At 50.5% G+C, this 18,423-nt stretch overlaps 1 protein-coding gene and 1 long non-coding RNA gene across 3 annotated transcripts in view; one reads left to right on the top strand and one right to left on the bottom strand.

Moving 5' to 3' along the window:
- The window catches only part of LOC116576055, a 32,702-nt gene that overhangs the window by 6,097 nt on the left and 8,182 nt on the right, over positions 1-18,423 (bottom strand). The window contains exon 2 of the long non-coding RNA XR_004280038.1: positions 1,557-1,625. This is a non-coding gene — a long non-coding RNA (uncharacterized LOC116576055). The remainder of the gene's footprint in view (positions 1-1,556; positions 1,626-18,423) is intronic.
- Positions 10,223-18,423, top strand: part of CADM3 (cell adhesion molecule 3) — a 29,554-nt gene continuing 21,353 nt past the window's right edge. The window contains exon 1 of one of the 2 annotated variants that reach the window (XM_032317812.1): positions 10,223-10,478. In XM_032317812.1, the coding sequence (XP_032173703.1) occupies positions 10,397-10,478 (82 nt within the window). In that variant the 5' untranslated portion in view covers positions 10,223-10,396. The remainder of the gene's footprint in view (positions 10,479-18,423) is intronic. The other variant, XM_032317813.1, reaches the window with a different exon arrangement.

The raw sequence follows: 18,423 nt of genomic DNA, 5'->3' as shown, positions 1-18,423 counted from the left end.
TGCTGTTGTCTCAGCACTTACGGGTCAGGGAACTTTGTGTCCAACAAGCAACATCATGGGACTTTGAAACCCAAAGCGACCTCTCACCGTCTCTCCGGTGGCATCTCTCACGGATGAGATGCATATTACAAGGGATGAGGACTGTTTAGAAGAACTGATCTCACACTACCTGACCAGACAAGGCCGAAATTAAACTGAACTCCGGTTTGTGTGTGTGTTGGAGAGACGGAAGAGTCAGGAGCCGGTTGGCGAGGAAGCTGCGAGAGGCTGCATTACAGCAGAGCGGCCACGCGAGGGGAGCAGAGGACCGGGAATGGGGCGGGGTCAGGGCGGCCACACCGAGGGAGTGGAGGACCGGGAACCGGGCGGGGTCAGGGCGGCAACTAGAGGGTCGCAGAGAGCAGGCGGAATGGCTGCGCTCAAGGGAGGCGGGATCAAGGAGTTGGAACAGAATCTCTAGGTCCAGGTAGCACTTTCTACTCAGACAAGAATCTGTGGGCCACCCAGGCAGCCGGAGACAATCCCTCCTACCTCTGCTCCAGGGCAGAGGGGCACAAAGAGAGGGACAATATGTACTGAGCGCTTAGATCAGACCAGGATTTCCCATGAATATGAATGTCCTCCCTCTTCACCAGGAGACCGTGAGGACAGTGCTGGTGATGGCTCATGACTAACAAATGAAAAGACTGATCTCAAAGGAGGAGGCTCAGTGGGTCCGTCTTCAAGCACAGGGGAGCCCAACTTCAAAACCCAGTTTCTCCCTCTCCGAACTGTGTCTTCAGTGAGTCAGGAGTGGCTCCTCAAACTTGCTTAGGCTTCGTAGAACAGGACACAGTCACTCGGCCCAACACTAGCCAGAGCTCCCAGGAGTGGAGTGAAAACACCCCAAGCGTGCCCCCGTGTCCGGTTCAGCCATGGGAACAGCGGCAGCACTGAGCAGCCCAGCAGGTATGCACACGTGCGCGAACTAGTCCACGAGGAAGCCCTGGGGTGACAAATCTCATCAGGTATCACCTGGCAAAGGTTACCCTTAGCAGTAGCAAGCTCTGGAACTGTAGGGCTTACAAAGGTGTTCAGACCAAAATGGACCATAACTGACCATGAGAGAGCTGAAATCAAGAACAGCCGAAAAATGGGGCGCCTGGGTGGCTCAGTCGGTGAAGCATCTGCCTTCAGCTCAGGTCATAATCCCAGGGTCCTGGGATCGAGCCCCACGTTGGAGTCCCTGCTCTGTGGAGAGCCTGCTTCTCCCTCTCCCTCTGCCTGCCTCTCCCCCCGCTTGCGCTCTCACTCACTGTCTCTCTCTAATAAATAAAGTTTTTAAAAATAAATAAATGAAAGTGGTCATCCCTCCTGAAAAAAATAAATAAATAAACAAAACAGCAGGAAAACATACAAGAGAGCCAGGAGGAGCATGAGTGCCTGTAATCCTCAGACAGGGCCTTCCTCACCCTCCAGGACCTGTTCTGAACCCAACGATCTAAGTGAGGACGGTCAGAGACGAGGTTCCAAAGAGATGAGAATAGGCAGGAAGTCAGGAGTTAGGACACACTCACCTGACACCCGGGAGGTGGAGGGGCAAGGTCCCAACAGTCTCAGAGCCTGTGGAAGATGCTACATCGAGCCTAGTGAAGAGAAAGCGATGTTTTCTTTCATGAGCCAGAGGGAAACAGCTTACATGGCGCATGATGAGTGAGAATGTTCTCCTTCGTGCATTTACGCAAACATTTAAGAAGCACCTACTATGCGCCAGACGTTGTTACGCACGATATCCTTCAGCTCCTGGCAGCACTTCCGATCCAAGCTGACAGGGCTCCCCTGTCTTGTGGAGTTTCCCTCTACTGGGAAAAGCGGCACAGACCGCGAATACGCAAACCAGAGACACATGATTAAGATTGTAGCCGAAAATAAGAGGTGTTTACAAGGCGGTGGGAAGGCCTCTCAGAGGAGACGACACTGAAGCTGAGATGTGCCAGTGAGAGCAGACTCCTGCAGAGCAGAGGGGAAGGTCCCGGCTCCGGAGGGCACAGCAGCGAGCACCAAGGCTTGCGTGGCTTAGACACGGATGCTCAAGGCAGAATCGTGTGGCCACCAGGTTACAGGGCGTCAGAGAGCTAAGAAAGGGCCAGAGTGCTCTGGGCTTTGTAGATAATAAACATTCAGCAATGGTTGCAGAGAAAAAGTCAAGAAAACTACTTACTGAGAAACTCGGTCATGTTTTGCTTTTAAAACTTAACACAACTCGATTCTACCAAGCGACTTACACATGGGGTCCTCTCACGAGTCAGCGGGGTCTCTGCGAGGAGACGTGGACTCAAGACTGTTGAGGTCTGGGCCTCCTCTGTGGGCACTTGCTAACAGTGAGGCTGGGAATCTTGATTATGAAGTTACGAAGCCAGGAACCCTGAGTAGCTGTATCATTTGTGCCAGGTGGACATGCTGGATTGCTGGAACGCCGGGCACTTTGGAGACACAGCTGGGCTGAGATCTCAGTTCTGCCAGGTAATGTGTGACTCAAAGGAAGTTACCACATTTCCTGAGACTCTTTTTTCTCATCTGGAAAATGGGAATAATTCTACCTCCCAGTCAAAGAGAAGACTAAATAAATGAGAGAGCACCTGCCCGGCGAGCCCTCCGCGAACGCGGGATGAGTAAGTGAATGGATGAATATCAGAACCGGAGCGTGAAGAAGCTAAATGCACACGTTCAGTCTCGGCAATGCCTGCTCTCCTCGGTCTGTAATGTTCCCTACCACCAGCAGAGAGCCCAGCGCCTCGGAGAGGGAGGTGGGGTCCCGGGCAGAAGCCAGCCTCCACACTCTGTCTCCTACTCAGTCTTTTTCTCTCTTTTCCCTTCAACTGGCCCAGCTCTTTTGAATCACCACTATCCGCACTGACTCCCACCTCTCCCCACCCCTAAAACATGAACTAACTCAGCTTTCCTTCCCCTCCAGTGTGCCCTGGAGATGACCCCCGGCAGGTTGCCCGGGAGACCGTCCGAGTACCAGGTGCCACTGAGCAACTGTCTGTTGACCGACCACCCCAGTTTGTCCAGCACTTTCCCAGTCTTAGCACTGAACGTTCTGGAAAGTGCTTCAGTCCCTGGGAAGCAGGACGGTTGGCCTTCGTACCTACCCCCTTCCTCGACACAACCCTTTCCTGTGTCCACAGCACTGTTGGGGGGGTGGGCGGTGCGAGGTAATACAGTTGGCTGGGTCCTAAAGCTGGGCTCTGGGCATTATCTCTTCTCTGCCCACAGGATCAGACAAGCCCACACTCCGTGGGTCCTACACAGTGTCGTGGTACCGGATCTGTGGTCCCCAGAAGGGTCAGTCTTCTGAATCAAATGATGGGCATCCTCCAGTCCATCCATCCACTACTGACAGAGCTATCGCTCTAAAATGCAAATCTGGCACTGACAGTTCCCTGCTTAAAACCCTCCAATGGCTCCTGGTCGACAGAATTAGGAGCTATTTCTGGTATAAATTCCTTTCACAATCTAGCAACAACTGACCGTGCTGCTTCTTGCTTTCCTGCTTTTGCGTCCACTCTCCCCTCTCTTGTTAATGCCTTCATCCTTTTTATACCTGGTCAACTCCCAGTCCTTCCTTAACGTTTCCCACAAATGTAATCCCTGTCTCTTCTGTGATTCTACGGGCCATATTCGGAATCGTATCACAGTATTTATCACACGGTGTAGCAATTATGTGCGTACATGTCTGTTTTCCCTACTGGACTCTGAGCTCCTTAAAGGTTAGTTTCAGACTTGCTCATCTCAAGAGCCCCGCACCAGACACTGACATTTTGCTGTAGCATTTTTTAACATTCACTCCTATCTTGTGATTCTAAAAAGCAAACCATTACTGCCAGACTAGTCTTAATTACCAAGTATTTTGAATCCCTGAATATTATCCTATCCCTGACTTTCGTATATTTCCTCACAGATAAAATAAGACTCAAAACTGGGTTGGAAATTGGAGAGGGGTTAAGAACAGCCACTGATCATTTTATTTTGTAATTGGAAAAAATAAAACCTGAGGGTTTACAGACTTTTTTTTTTTTATAGATTGCAACAAAACAGCTGGGTCAAAACACCCGATTTCAACTAGCATTGTGCACTGCACATAAAAACTCCATAGCTACAAGTGAAAGAATGAAGGAATCATCAGAGAGTTCTATTCTTGGACATACGATCTCTTGTGTTCTTATATCCAAGCAAATATGTCCACCAGGTGTGAGTACAAAATGACAACACTCTTGCTTAATTTTGTTTGTATTAACAAATAGACCAGAATGCCATTGCTCAGAAATTTTCTAGAACTTCTCTTTGGGAACTGCCTTAAGAACCACCATGTTAGTCAACCAGTCATCTACTATTACCTCTCGGTCAAATCCTGTTTTTGTATTACCCAACACGAACCACCACTTATCCATAACGCTTGGATCCTAAGGACATTCGGCTATTTTCAAAATTAAAAGCCATCCTCAAAGGATGAGTATTTCCCACAACTGAAGATATGCAAAAGGATATAGCAAGCTCTCAAGTCAATTCCCAGAATGACCAAAATGGATCTTGAATAAGTAGTTGGAAATACGTACATGTATATTAGACATGTATAAGTATACATGTATAAGTACATGTATATTCGAATCATTCAACTTATTTTGGATACATTGTATCTACTTGAAGGCATATGTAGCGGCAGGGGATATGCCAGTGAAATGTGCTTGGTTATATACATGTATGTACTTCTGGAGAAAAATGGTTCATCAAGCTTCTGTGTTTATAAATACGCTATTTCAGCTAAATGCAGTAAAATTAACAGAATCTACTATTTTTCTGTTTCTACACTAAGCACTGGGAATATAAGATTTGTGAAATATCACGTCTGCCCTCAAAGAGCTCACAGTCAGTGAAGAGAGACACAGACAAATCCTTGCACCACCATGAAAGGTTAACAGGGGGAGTTTATACCCCCTTTAGTGTTAGCACCTAGCAAGGAGTGATCATCACTGGCTAGAACACTTCACAGAGGCAGCGGCACCTCATCAAAGTTGGGCTAGATAAACACAAGCGCCAGTTTCATCAGGCTTAATGAGATGAGCAATCCAGGTATAGGAAATAGTATGTGCAAAGACACTGAGGCATGAAACAAAACAGTGTGTTTGGGAAATTACAAGCCATTTAATACTGCTGGAGCACAGAACGCAAGGAGAAGGAAGCCGAGATACTCGTTGGAGAGGCTGCAGATACCCAAGTAACTGAAAATGTGCATTTCTGTTTGCAGATGATTCTGTGTGTCTACTGTCTTTCCGAAAGACATCAATCACCCCATTGCCGAAGAAATAGTGGCACACACATTTATTGCATGATTTTATATTTGCCTGAATTTATCACAAAAACCGTCCCCAGTCTCAGCTCGTATTTGTTCCGTCCCCGATGACTTGCACCTTGCGCTCATTCCCCTCCGTGTCCCGGTCATCCCGCTCAGTTTCCCCTTGCATGCCTCCTCCCGGATCGATCTGCGTCCTCCTACAGGCTCTCGGGTCAGCCTCCTCTCTAATGTCAAGCAATGCCTCTTCCCTCCTGAAGAACAAAGCTCAAATGACCTCTTCTATCTAACAAGTCTGCGGGCTAAACCCAGGCGCCGAACACGTAGGCTCTGGGGTAAGACGCATCTGGATCTGAAACCTGGGTCTCTGTGCCCTTGGGCCAGTCGTTTGGCCGCTCCAGGCTTTTTCTCCACCTGAGGCTCAGACACGATCACACCTGTCTGTCCAGGAGGAGTAATGCACACTGTCGAGAAAGCTCGGGAGCACCAAAAGGAATACTAACGGGAAAGAACTTTGTGTAGCACCTGGCATATCGTTGGCCTTTAACAGTTACTGTTAATCATAAATTCAAATTGTCTTGCGATTCTCATGCCTACGTCATATATGGCAATTTCATGGGCAGGGACTGACCTTGACTCTTTTTGCTGTTGTGATATGCTGTGGGAGGCAGTGTTGCTGGACAAATGCAACGCCAACAATGTCCCTCTCCCCCCGAGGTGGAGGGTGGGCAGAATTCGATGAGTCTGGGAAGGAAAGGAGGCTTTTCTTCCAGAGTGTTTCTGTCTATAGTTTAATTATTTCAACTTCACAGATACATCCATGTTTTCAAAGTGTCAATGAGATTTCTGGGCAGGGAGATTTGGGCTTCTTCTTCTTTTTTTTTTTTTTTTTGGTTGATGTATTTGCTTGGTTTCTATTTTGTGCCACAATTCACTAAGCAAACACATAAAAACCCTAAATTAATAATACACTGCAGGGAAACTCAGTATTTTAGAAGTCATTCTAGTCAAATTTAGTTAGGATTTTAGGAGAGGGTTGATCAGAAAGTATGTGTCGACAGAAAGAGGAATGAGCACAGGCTTTCAGCTCAAGCAGACCTTAAATAGTAGATCTGGACCCACTATTGACAAATGACATAATCTCGTTAAGCCTTTGTTTCCTCATATTTGTAAGGCAGCTAATAACTCCAACCACTTTCAGGTACTTTCTAGCTCCTCAATGAGATGCTCTGCACGTAAAGTACCCAGTGCCAAATGTGGCAAACATCGGGCTCGGTACCCGTGATCGTTTTTGTTATATGTGTGTCGCTGTCCTAGTTGCTGGCTCATAGCAGGTTAGAATGAAGATGCTGGCTCAAATCGACAATTAAATTGGGGTTGGTATGAGGATTAATAGTTAGAGTCTGTAATAGATTAGGGTTGGGATTGAAATTAGAATTCAATTAAGGTTAGAATTAAAATGCATACAGAGGTGATTATTAAGGATGGGGTTAATTAAAACCGGATAATGGGAGAAGGAAGCGGTATGAGGAGTACTGGTCTAGTTGGGCGGAAAATTAAAGAGGAAAGAAATGTGGAGACCCACGTAGAATTCACTGATAAAGGGAAAGTCTTAGAGACAAGAAGGATTAGAGTCCAGAGCAGAACTGAGCCCAGGCTTCTGAGCTGTTTCCTACAGGTGCGGTCATCCCCTTATTGGATGAGTAATACCTAGGATTCCCCCCTCGGCAGAGGCCCCCCACCCCCATTGGGAGCAGGAGCAGCCAGCGTGGGGAGAGGAATGCCCAGGGCCCACACAGCTGCGTCCAGCCCAGCACCGATGCCAACACATTCCACACCCCCCGCTCCCCAGGCTGTTGCTGAGTGGACAGGAGCAGCCAGGAGCCAAAACCCGCCTTCTCCCTACCCTCCTTCTACGCGTCCCCCCCTCCCCCAGCCTCCACTGTAACTACCAGCTCTTTAATCCCACAGACAACCTACTCCACACTTGGTGCAAGTCTCTTAGAAATGCATATTGTGTGTCACAGCATTTTAGAGTGGAAAGTAAACATAGAGATCACAACCCAACATGGATACTTTTATTTTACCTATTTACATGATGGAGATAATCCTTGTAGGTCAGACTTGCTTTGCAAAGACTCTCTACTCCTAGTGAATGGGACTGAGACGCTGGGTGTGCATGCATGTACAAAGGGCATTAGAATGATTATAGGCAAGGAGCTTTTCCCAATGGAGACATCCACATCCACAGGAGAAACTACCCTTGCCCTCAGAGACATGCAGGAGTGAGCAGTTCCTCAACCTGCACGCTGCTCACAAGTACTGACGATAATTCTTATTCCTCCTGCCCCCGAGGGGACGATCTGCACCCCTATCCAATGTGGGTCACCCCTTTCCTGTGCACCTGTGTGATCATGGGAAGTCACTTAACTTCTTCTCGCCTCATCTTCCTCCCTTCAACAAGGGGCATTGATGAGGTAATCTTGAAGGTTGCTTACAACTCTAATACTCTTTCATTCTGTAATTCTAAAAGCCAGTGTCTGCTTCCTATTCCCAGGGCCTAAAGTGCTGCCAGACCGATGCTGATGATGCAGAAAAGGGAAAAGGAACCAGTAGGGAAAGAGCATCCCGGAGTCTCGTGCGCCAGCTCTTCAGAGTCCCTCCAAAACCGCTCTCCCTCCTCCCACCCTGGGGTCCTCCTCCCCCGAAGTTACAGCTGGGGGAGGGCGCGCGGCGGACCAGCGGTCCATAGCCAAGGAAGTGAGGACAGGCAGACAGGCAGAGGGGATCACAGCAGAGCAGCAGATGGGAAAGATGATTAGTTAGAGGAGCTTGGGACCTAAGCCCTCCTCCTGCCTTCCGTCCTGCCCATCCCCTCCTGGTCCCGCAGCAGTCACCCGTCCTCCCTTAAGCCCACTCAGATGATCTCTAAGGCTTCTTCTACCTCCAAAGATAATACTCTTTACCCATCAAGACCTCTAACTGGGAAAGCCTGATCCTTCCCTTCTGAAGCCCCATTCTCTCTGAAAACACACCCACTCCCTTTCCTCTGTAGGACCGCACTCAGGCCAGCCTGGCGCCGCCACCATCAGAAAGCCCGAACTTCCCTGCGGGCCTCTCCTCTCTCTTGCACCCTGGTCCGTACAGCCTTCAACCACACTCTGCCTCCCCCTCCATTTTAATCTCTCAGAGATTTTAAAATGTCAGGGAACCCCAGGGAGCGGAATGGTTTGGAGTCACTGAAATAGGGGAATGCAAGCAAGTCAGACAGCCCAAGGTGGCCAAAAACATCTGCAACCAATTCCAAAAAACTACCCAGACACTCAGGAAACATGTAAGAGGTAAGAAGAGCTCTTCTCCCAGAGACCCCACACAGATTCTAGAAACAGAGAAACAGTGGGGCAGCATTCTGACCTCCTGAAGGGACTTGCCAGAGAACATTCACTGGCAACTCCATCAGTGACTAACATCGATAGGGAGCCTTCCCGATTATGGAGAACCTCCCCGATCCTTGTCCTTGAACTACGAGGGGGCAGACAGTTGAGCCCATCACAGAGGGCTGAGAAGACCTGTCAGAAGGGGCAGAGATGACCCAAACATGAAGGATCCGCACAGTCCCTGTGCAGAAAGGGGACTGGCGTAGGGGTTAGGAGACCTACTGCCCCACGTCCTAACCACAATTTGCGTTTTCTACTATTAACTGTCAGTGTGACCTGGAAACCTTGGAAAGGCAGTTAACCCCCATCACCTCAGCGGCACTTGTATAATGAGGGGTTCTGCCAAATATTTTTAAAGAATCCTTACATAGCTCAAATTCTTTGATTCAGAGAGTCTAAGATTTGGGGCTGTATACCTAAAACCGAAGCTTGAGCAAAACTGACTTCCAGGGATCCCTTTCTGAGATGTACCAAGAGTCTTCCAGAAATGCACGGATCACACAGAACAGTAAACCCTAGGGACTGGGGCCTTGGAACTAAAAGCAAGTGCAAAGGCCCTTCCCTTCTCCCCAATCTTACATCTGGCCTCAGGGACAAGAACCGCGCTCGCCACGGAGGCATGGCTCCGTAAAGAAGGCCGATCAGACCATTCACCCAAGAATCTTCCTTACTAAAACTTGAGAAGAACGAGCTCCTCCGGAAGACTGAGAAAGAAGCAGAAATACTGGGGGGAAGCGCTGTTAGTGAAGGGAGGGTAGGCAGGACTAAGGTGAAACTACAGAGTTGCTCTGGACGCTGCTTGCTTGGGCAAGACTCTGGAGTGGGTTTTTAGAGGGGGAGTCATTTCTTGAACAAGGGGTTGAGGGAAATGTGGATTCCCATGGCCTGGGAGTTTGCTGGAAGAAGCCTTTCAAGGGAAATTGCCTGGGGCCGCACATTGTTGCTGGACGATAACTGGGGGCTCTTGGGTCAGAGGAGCTAGGGACGTGTGCGTTTAGGAGAATGGGCAGGGTAACTGGCTACCCGTGGGGAGATGTCGCTGGGCAACACTCCTGATAGCCCCCCCCCCAGGCTCATGGGGTTCCCCAGTTGCCAAAAGAGGGAGGGCGGGGCCGAGGATCTCTGGCTAGTGGGCACGCCCTTGCCCAGGCCTGCAGTGGCCGCTCTCGCCAGCTGGCCCGAGGCCCTGCCCGGCTCCCCTCCCTCCACCCAAGCCTAAGAGGGGTGCGAGCCCGGTCCCACTGCTGAGCCAGCTCCCTCCCTCGGCTCCACACCCGCGCCCGGCTGGCGGAGCTCCCGGGGGAGAAGGTGGAAGGCACCACGAGGGCGCGGAGGGGGTGTGGGAGGCGGGGGGAGTGGGGAATGCGGCAGCCTGGCCCCCCCGCGACCAGCCCAACCCCCCGCCGCCCCCCCTCCACCTCCAACGGAATGGTTTGCTCCGAGCGCCCTATTTAATCCCCGCGACTGCAGCAGCGCCGGCTCCCTCCCGGTCCCCGCCTCGGCCCCGGGCTCCGAAGCGGCTCGGGGGCGCCCTGTCGGTCAGCGTCGTCGCCCACCCCCTGCCCAGCCCCAGCCCCCGGGGACCCAGGCTCGCCAGCGCGCGGCGGGGAGCCGGCCGGGACGCGCCATGGGGGGCCCCTCCGCCCTGCCCCTGCTGCTGCTCCTCGCCTGCTGCGGGGCGCCCGGTGGGGCCAACCTCTCCCAGGACGGTGAGTTTGGGAGGGGAGGGGGAGGCGCTGGGGTGGGGGGATGCCGGGGCGGGGGCTCCGATCGCAGCGGGGCGGGGGGAGCCTGTGGGCTTTGTCTAGAAGCGGGGTTCCAGTCGCCGCCGCCGCTGGACCCGGGTGGGTCTGCCCGGGCATCCGTGTCGGTGTGGGGCTGGGCTGTGCCGGCTGTGCACCTGCCGTACGCCTCGCTGTCTGCGTGTGCACCGGGGCTCGCTCTGCTCGCAGCAGCCCGGGCTCTGGCTGTGCCTCTGTCCGTGTGCGTGTGTCTGGGTGTGCGCGTCTGTGTTGGTGTCTGCCTCTGCGTTTCTGTGTCAGTATCTGTGTGTATGTCTGTGTCAGTGTGTGTTGGGGGCGGAGTGAGATCTGTCGCCGGTTCAGTCAGGGCGTGTGTCGGGGGTTTGTGTATGTGTCTGGAAGGGTTGGATAGCCAGTGCAAACCCCCAAACTGCTGTGTGCAAACATCACTCCCCCCGCCCCGCCCGCCCCCACCAGCGGCGCAGCTCCGAGTGGGCAGGGAAGGGGGCCTGGGTGAGGCTGCCGAGGGGGGCGTGGGCAAGGAAGGGGGGGGCTTCTCCTTGGAGCAAAACAACAACACAGGGCGGGGGGCCCCAGGATGGCAGTATCCCTAGCGGTGGCAGCAGCTGGGAAAAGAAACCCAGACAGGAGCGGAGGAGGTGGGGGAAGGTTGGGCAAAAGGAAGGATCAAGATATTTGGGAAGGAGGATGCCCAGAAAAGCCAAAGCTGTCCTGGGCTAAGCACTGATTTTGCCAGACTTGGGGGTGGCGTAGCTCGCCTGGTCCCCTTTGCCCCAGGTGGGAACTCAAACCCTCTTGGGTTTGTCAGGGACGAGACAAGGAAGAGAGTGGGGGGAGCAGGGAGGCGGGGCCAGGGCGAGGGGACTTGGGGAAGAGCCCCTCCCGCCCCGGACCAGGCTATGTAGGTCAGCGCTGTGGGGGCCCCTCGGTTTTCTTAAAGGCTGCTAACGGTTCATGGGGTGGCAGGGCACAGTTTGTAGGGAGCCCAGGAAGGGAGCCGCGGCTCTGAGCCTCAGGTCCCCAGAGGAGGGAGGGCAGGCAGTAGAGGGACTAACTAACGGAATGCACCGCCTGGTCTTCTCCCCCCCACCCCCAGTCGGAGGAGGGCTGGGCTGCCTTGGGGGAGAGGGGACAGGACCTCTGCGGAGCAAAGGGATGTGGGGAGAGTGAGGGACAGGGTGGTGGCTATGCCCGGACAGATGCCAACGAAAAACAGAAAGAACCGCAGGGGAGGAGAAAGGGGAGGCGGCTCCTGGGCTACGGACCCAGTGGCCAGCAGGGATGGGCATAGGGCCAGGGCGGGGCGGGGGCGGAGAGGGGAGGGGTTGAAACTGGGGAGGATGATGTAAAGAATTTCATCTGAAGAAAACAGGCGGAGAGCCAGGGTGCCGGAGGAATAACTGCTCCGTCTCCTCTGACCTCCTCCCCCAGCCCTGTCTCCATCCCTGTAAAGGAGCTTCAGTTGGGATGAAGACGCTGGGGATCCCCTCCCTGTAGCTGGCTGGCGGACTCCTTCCAGGCCGTCCCCAGCAACACCCCAAAGGGAGTCCCCACCCCAGTCACCACAGAGACAGCAGCCCCTCCCCTCCGTGGAATCCCCCTTCCCCAGAGAACCGCAGTCATGACCCTACTCACTGAGGAAGTGAGGAGAGTCCCAGGGGCCAGCGAGATGCAAGGCAAGGAGAGACTGCTGGTTGTACATCTCAGTAATGATTCTCTACTAGGCCTTGACTTTCAGCTGCCGCCCCTGGATTTCTCATCCCCCTGGCTGCATTCAGCATAGGCAGTGTGACCCCAAACTGCACCTGTTCAGTGGTGGGGATGGATGGTCCCAGCCTGGGGCCCTGAGTCACCCCAGAAAGCTGGGAGCTCTTCAGCTCTAGGACATAAACATCGTAGATCAGGGTTACTCTGTATATAGCCAAGTATTTCTTCACCAAACACAGTATTATATCTTGGCCCTTGATTCGGGAGCCCAGCATTACTTAGGTGTCGGGTTGAGAGGAAGAGAAACCCTCTGCCCTCACATTTATAAACACATCCCAGCAGTGCTGGAGGGAAAGAGTACGAGGCACTAACTTGGGAATGGAGAATTTCCAGAGGAGAGGTCAGGAAGTCAGAGATGGGAAGGGAGGTCTGCTCCCAAGGAAGAGTCAGATGAAGCCTCCTTTTCCTTGTAGAGTGTTATCTGTCTGGATAGTGGACATATGTCTGATGTGCAATGTCTTGGGACTTACGGGTGTACAAGACACACAGCCACACACAGTCTTTACCTGAATTAATTCCACCTCTTAATTTCTGGACCTAAAAGGGCCAGCTCTGATGCAGGGGGGAGTAGTTCAGCTCTGAGGCTCATGGGTGGTGGTCTTGATGACCATTCTGACCAGGATCATGCAGAAGGTGGGTGCGGTACCCCTGACGTGACCTGGGTCCCCTGGCAGAGGGCAAGGCCGTGTATTGTCTCCCTGTTTGCCCAAAACGAGATGCGAAGAAAAGCATGAGCACAACATGCCCTAACACATGGAGGCTTGAGTGGTCTCGGGTGTGCGGCGGAGTGGCTAGTTCCACGCAGTGGGAGCGAAACAAACATCAGGTGCTGCTGGGGTACAGAGAGCCCTGGAGGAGAGCACGTTTTGAGGGTTCATAAGGCTGAACAGGGACTGAGAGGCTGGAGAAGGGCGGGAAATATTATGGGAACCTGACCGTTCGTGCTGTCGCTGGAGGCCCAGGACCTGTTTGCCCATTCAGTTTGCCACCTGCCCCTTCCCTCTCACATTTCCCCACTAGTCCCGGCAACCCCAGGTTTGGTAGGTAGGAACCCCATGACTTAATGTGTTCTGTGGTGATCTCTGAGAAGCAGCTCAATATTCAACACTGTGACCAACCTTCCTTGGGCTCCTCCTTCTCCGGTCATTTCCGGAACCCCGGGAGCTGAGCGAGTGTAGAGCTTGGGTGAACAGCCTGACTTTGCTTCAGCCTGTAGCAATTTAACCTTGCACCGCACGGCCCCACACACGAATATCTTTCCCTTTCCAGTGACCTTCTGTCCACTGCCATCCATTCTTCAGCCCCCTGGCCAGGTGCCCAGTGTAGAGCTCATGCCCAATGTGCCGGAGAAGTCCAGAAAGCATTCACTCCAGAGCTGCCCACGGGTCTGCTTGGCAGACCTCCTCCATCCTGCTTCTTCCTCCCTGCAGCTGTGACCGTTCTGTCCCTGTTCCCATGCTCTCCCTAGTACAGCGGTAGCCCTTGGGAAGGATAGACATGCGTTTCCTGGCACTGAGAAGCTGAGGCCTTCAGGGAGAGGCTGGTGTGGCAGGGATCTATGAACTCCATGCAGGACCAGTCTATCTGATGAGGGCTCTAAGCTGTGGCATGTCCACTGGCCATCGAGAGTCCCACCAAGGGCTCTGCCCCAAGCTCTCTCTGGCACTAGGCAGCACTGCTGGTCAAAGGATTTTTTTCCAGGACTAGGACAGTGGTTTTCTCACTTTAAGTTTTGAAGATGTGAAATTCCTGTATCACATAAGAAAAACAGATCAAAGGAGAATTGTTCTTCTTGAAAGAGAGAAGATAGACCTGTGGCTCTTTCACCCTTCTTCCTATCTGCCCCCTCCACTCCCAACAATCTTGACACCCGGGTGCTCTGCTACACACAGCTTGAGGTCCTCTGCCCTCGCCTGACAGCAAGGAAGCCTGCCCACTGCCCTCAGATGCTCTCTGTCCTTCTTCTTCCAACTGAGGAAGACGAGGTCCAAGTCTAATTTCAAGAGTGCCTTGCTGGAGACATTCCCTCTTCACTTGGAGAGTGACTCACAGTCCTGCAGCCATAAAATTTCACAGATGGCATCTTTTGGGTGTGCTGGTCACTTTGCAACAGCAGATTGGGTAGTTGTGCCATTGTTCTGTAGATCTTGAGATCTGACGTTGGTACTCCTCACCGATAGTACTTCCTTATAGTCCGCATACGATGCACAGGGGGATTAAAAGCTGCTTGTCCTTAAGTCACATGCTAGGACCAATATTTTCACAGTTATCACTAAAGAGATAAATCCTCGGGGAGGATTGGCTGTGAGGCATGACATTCTTTGTTGTTTCCTGCTTCAGTAAATTGCTCTATGATCCCTACTCTGTCATCTGCTTCTCAGTAAGGGAATGTCACCTAAGGATGGTGACCTAGGATGCAGATTCTCCATGAAAGCAACTGGCGGCCTGGACTACCTCCTTACTTGACCAGTGAATGAAACATCCCCAAGGCATTAGAAAGTTTTGGTAATTATATCTCCCTCTCTCATTTTTCATGTTAAAATTTAACATTTCCTGTTTAACCACTGGCTATAGGCCCATATACTGGAACATTCTGTTTCCTGGATGAGGTCATGTCCTAGAGGTCTATGCATAAACTCTGAGAACAGCAATCCCCATGGGAATGCTTATAAGAGATAGAGAGAAACAAACCATCAGAAAAAGAGCCCGAAGAAACAAGCCATCCAATAAAGATTCAGGTCCCTAAAAACTCAGCCAAATTAAGAAAAAAAAAAAAAAAAGCAACTATAAAATAGAGAAGAGTTAAGTCTCTGGGACCAAGGACCTGCCTCTTCCTCTAGGATCAGCAGTAGTAATGATTCCTTACAAGGTCAGAACCAGCTGGTGCTCAGAGTTCCTATAATCCAAGTAAAAACCCAATCCAGTCGTTATAACGAGGAGATCCATCCCTTCTAGCACTGAGAAGCCAAGCTTTCAAGTGTCTTGAAGCTGCTGAGACTTTTGCAAAACAGAGGTTTAGCAAAGCTACATATTCTTCACTGTAGCAACAAGTACTGGAGAGAGAACTAGACTTGTCCTTTTACCAAAATTTATCTAAGTGTAAAGAGACTGACCAAATGTCCCAGCTATGTCATGAACAAAATGCCTTCTCAAGAGGCGTGATCCATTCCTCTTTCCCATGCATGATGAAGAATGGACTGTCCATGGCAATTTGGGGAAGGTTCAGGGCACCCTGACTCTGGCACATCTCACAGCCTATCTGATGGTAAGACACACTTTGGCGTTCTCATGCCCTGGTGTCTCTGAGGGGACACAGGTCTGTGGCACTATTTCCCTCATTAGAGAATACTTTTATTCATAATTGACTGTGGCAAATGAAAACCCCCTCCACCACCACTAATACTCAGGTAATCATAATAATTACTAAGGCTCATGTTGACAAACTCAGTCTGGTGGTTGTCCTCACTTTTTGTTTTGTTTTGTTTTATTTTATTTCGTTTCAGTATTCCAAAATTCATTGTTTATGGACCACACCCTGGTCCTCACTTTTTATATGATCTTGGAGATATATATCCATATATATATGTATATATATATGAATGACAGGTTCGAACAAAGTATTTCAGGAGGGCTTTTAGAGCAAGTGATGGGTATAGCACGATCATAACAGAAGTCCTGATGTCTGTGGTTTCAGTCTGACTTCTGGCCAGCTGGATGCCTTAACCCATGATCCCTGTTCCCCTCTGCTTTTTGAGGAAGGAACTGGAGCTCTGAGCTCTCCATGGTGCTAGCCCCCACAGCCACTACAGGCTCTCTTTGCTGCTCTCCGTGGTCCTGCCCTCCCTCCAGACTTCCCAATTTCCACCTTTCCTAAGGTGCCTCTCCTTGCCCTCACCACAAACACATATGATCTTGGCTATGATCCCTGACCAGCTCCACCAGGAAGAGGAGACCAAACCTTGAGATATACATATGAAAGGTGCTCACGACCACCTAAACAACTGTAGGAAGGGGACAGAAAGAGCAAGTGACCCTGAGGTTGAGAAGAAGAACTGTTTGAAATGCTCAGGAGACGAGGGCCTACAGTGACCTCAGATGGCCTTGGAAGAACTGGATGTTTTGCCACATGTGGAGTCATAAATGAAAAACAGAACTACAAGTAGTCCTGTTTTAGATTAAGACAGTATTGCTCATACATAGTAGTACCACATCTGCCCTGTAAGTGTGGAACACATAAATGTGCCCACCTCAGTTTGCTAAGTACGCCCCTCCTAACGCCACCCTGAGACTGATGACCAACTCAAACTGTCCTGTCACAGTGCTTATTTTGTCTTTTCCCTCAGCCTTAGCAGTGAATACAAAGATCATACATAAAGATGAGTTATCTGAATAGATAAGGGAGGAATTTAAGATACGAGAGGCACCAAAACAAATACCAAGACCCTGACTCACATCCCCCATCTTTACAACCATCTTATCCCAGAGGCCAAGTCCTTGGCCAAATCTCAAGAGGTATGTCTTTAAACTGGACTCTGCTACTCTTTGGGGGTATCTGCCAATACTGATGACGTCATATGCAGCTAGGAGCGGAGAATGCTCAGCCCCTGCCAGTCTGAGACTAGACAACCTGTTCCTCCCATTATGTTGGAACCACACAAGTTTATCGTCCCCTACATGCTGATTTCCCCATATCAATTTCTCAGTAATAGTTCCTCTAAGAGATAACACTGGTGAATGACCTACAACAGCATCTAGTTGGGGAGGCAAGCTTCCAGGATGAATTTCCAGGGCCCCTCTTCCATCTCCTTATGTGAAACAAGGAGAAACTTCATTCCTCAAGGACAGGTAATGGAAGTGATTTATCTCCATGAGCGAGCCTTCAGGAAGACAAAAGTTGGGTTACAGTAACAGCTGGAGTATCTCCTATCTACTCATCTCTCTGAGAGCCCCCTGTCCTCCTGGGCAGCAGACATGTTTCAGAAAGGATTCTAATGCAGAGCTTCCAATATTTTTTTTTTTTTCAAAATGTGTATCATTCTTCTGCGCTGAGTTCCTCCCTCTGGGATTCCTTAAACCTCTCTCTCCCTGTCTCCTAGAGATCTCCAGGAGAATGATAAGAAAGCTAAACAACAAAAAGAACTTAAATGTAGTCTTCTCTAAGGATTTATTTTTCCTTACCCCAGCTAGACCTGCACTAATTGTGTATTGATTGCTAATTATAAGCACCTTTGGTTCATTTACTTCCAGTTCAGGGTCAGGAAGGTCAGATGCATCACCTTGCCCTAAGGGAAAAAAGGAACAAGAAATGAAGGCTGCTTTCTCGGCCATTCATTTCTAAGCTAACCACTACTTAGCTCTGCACTTCCTTCATATAATCCCAGATATTAGCTAGGCAGAGTGGGGAACCAGTACTTCTAATACCAGATTTCATTGTGAATATGCAAATCCTGGCTTCCTACACTTATTTGTCTTCTTCTGTTGCCCCGATTCTTTGCTTCCAATCCTGATTCTAGAATTCCAGCCAAAGCCTCATGGTAAAAAGCTTCAGAGAGTGAACTGGTTTCTAGAGTGTCTGACTGAAATACCTAGTACTTCTTAGAAACCCAGCAAGACTCTCATAATTACACTGATGACAAGTAACTTGAGACTTAGCATGGCTTAGGTCAACCTCCGAAGAGCCTAGAGCCAAGTTCTTTCCTTATTATGGAACAAGGGGCCAATTTTGCCATCTGCTCCTAACCAGTTGTCCCTCAGCAAATTCAAAAATGACAGTAGGACAATTGTATTCATTCTTACTAACTCTTACTCTAATTCCTAAGGCTGAAGTCTCTCCAAACACATATTATGTGTTTTCTCCTCTCATCTCTATTCTATCATCTCAATCAAATATAAAAACCACCACTACTAAGCCCGTGGGCCTCACATATTCCCATTTATCCTCAATTACTGTTTCATGCCAACCCTCTTCTGGTTTCCAAGCCCTGGAGTCCAGTGTCAGTGACAGATGGCCTGAGCCTCAGCCCTTGGGAGGAGAGAGGATTCTGTCCCTCTCCTGGGGAGCTTGAGCAGAAGAGAGAGCCTAAATTCTGCTTTGGGGAGAATCTCTGAGTTTAAGCCATATGGT

The sequence above is a fragment of the Mustela erminea genome, chromosome 17 (genome assembly GCF_009829155.1).
Source record: "Mustela erminea isolate mMusErm1 chromosome 17, mMusErm1.Pri, whole genome shotgun sequence".
Taxonomy (NCBI): Eukaryota; Metazoa; Chordata; class Mammalia; order Carnivora; family Mustelidae; genus Mustela; species Mustela erminea.
This window is presented reverse-complemented; position numbering and strand designations above follow the sequence as displayed.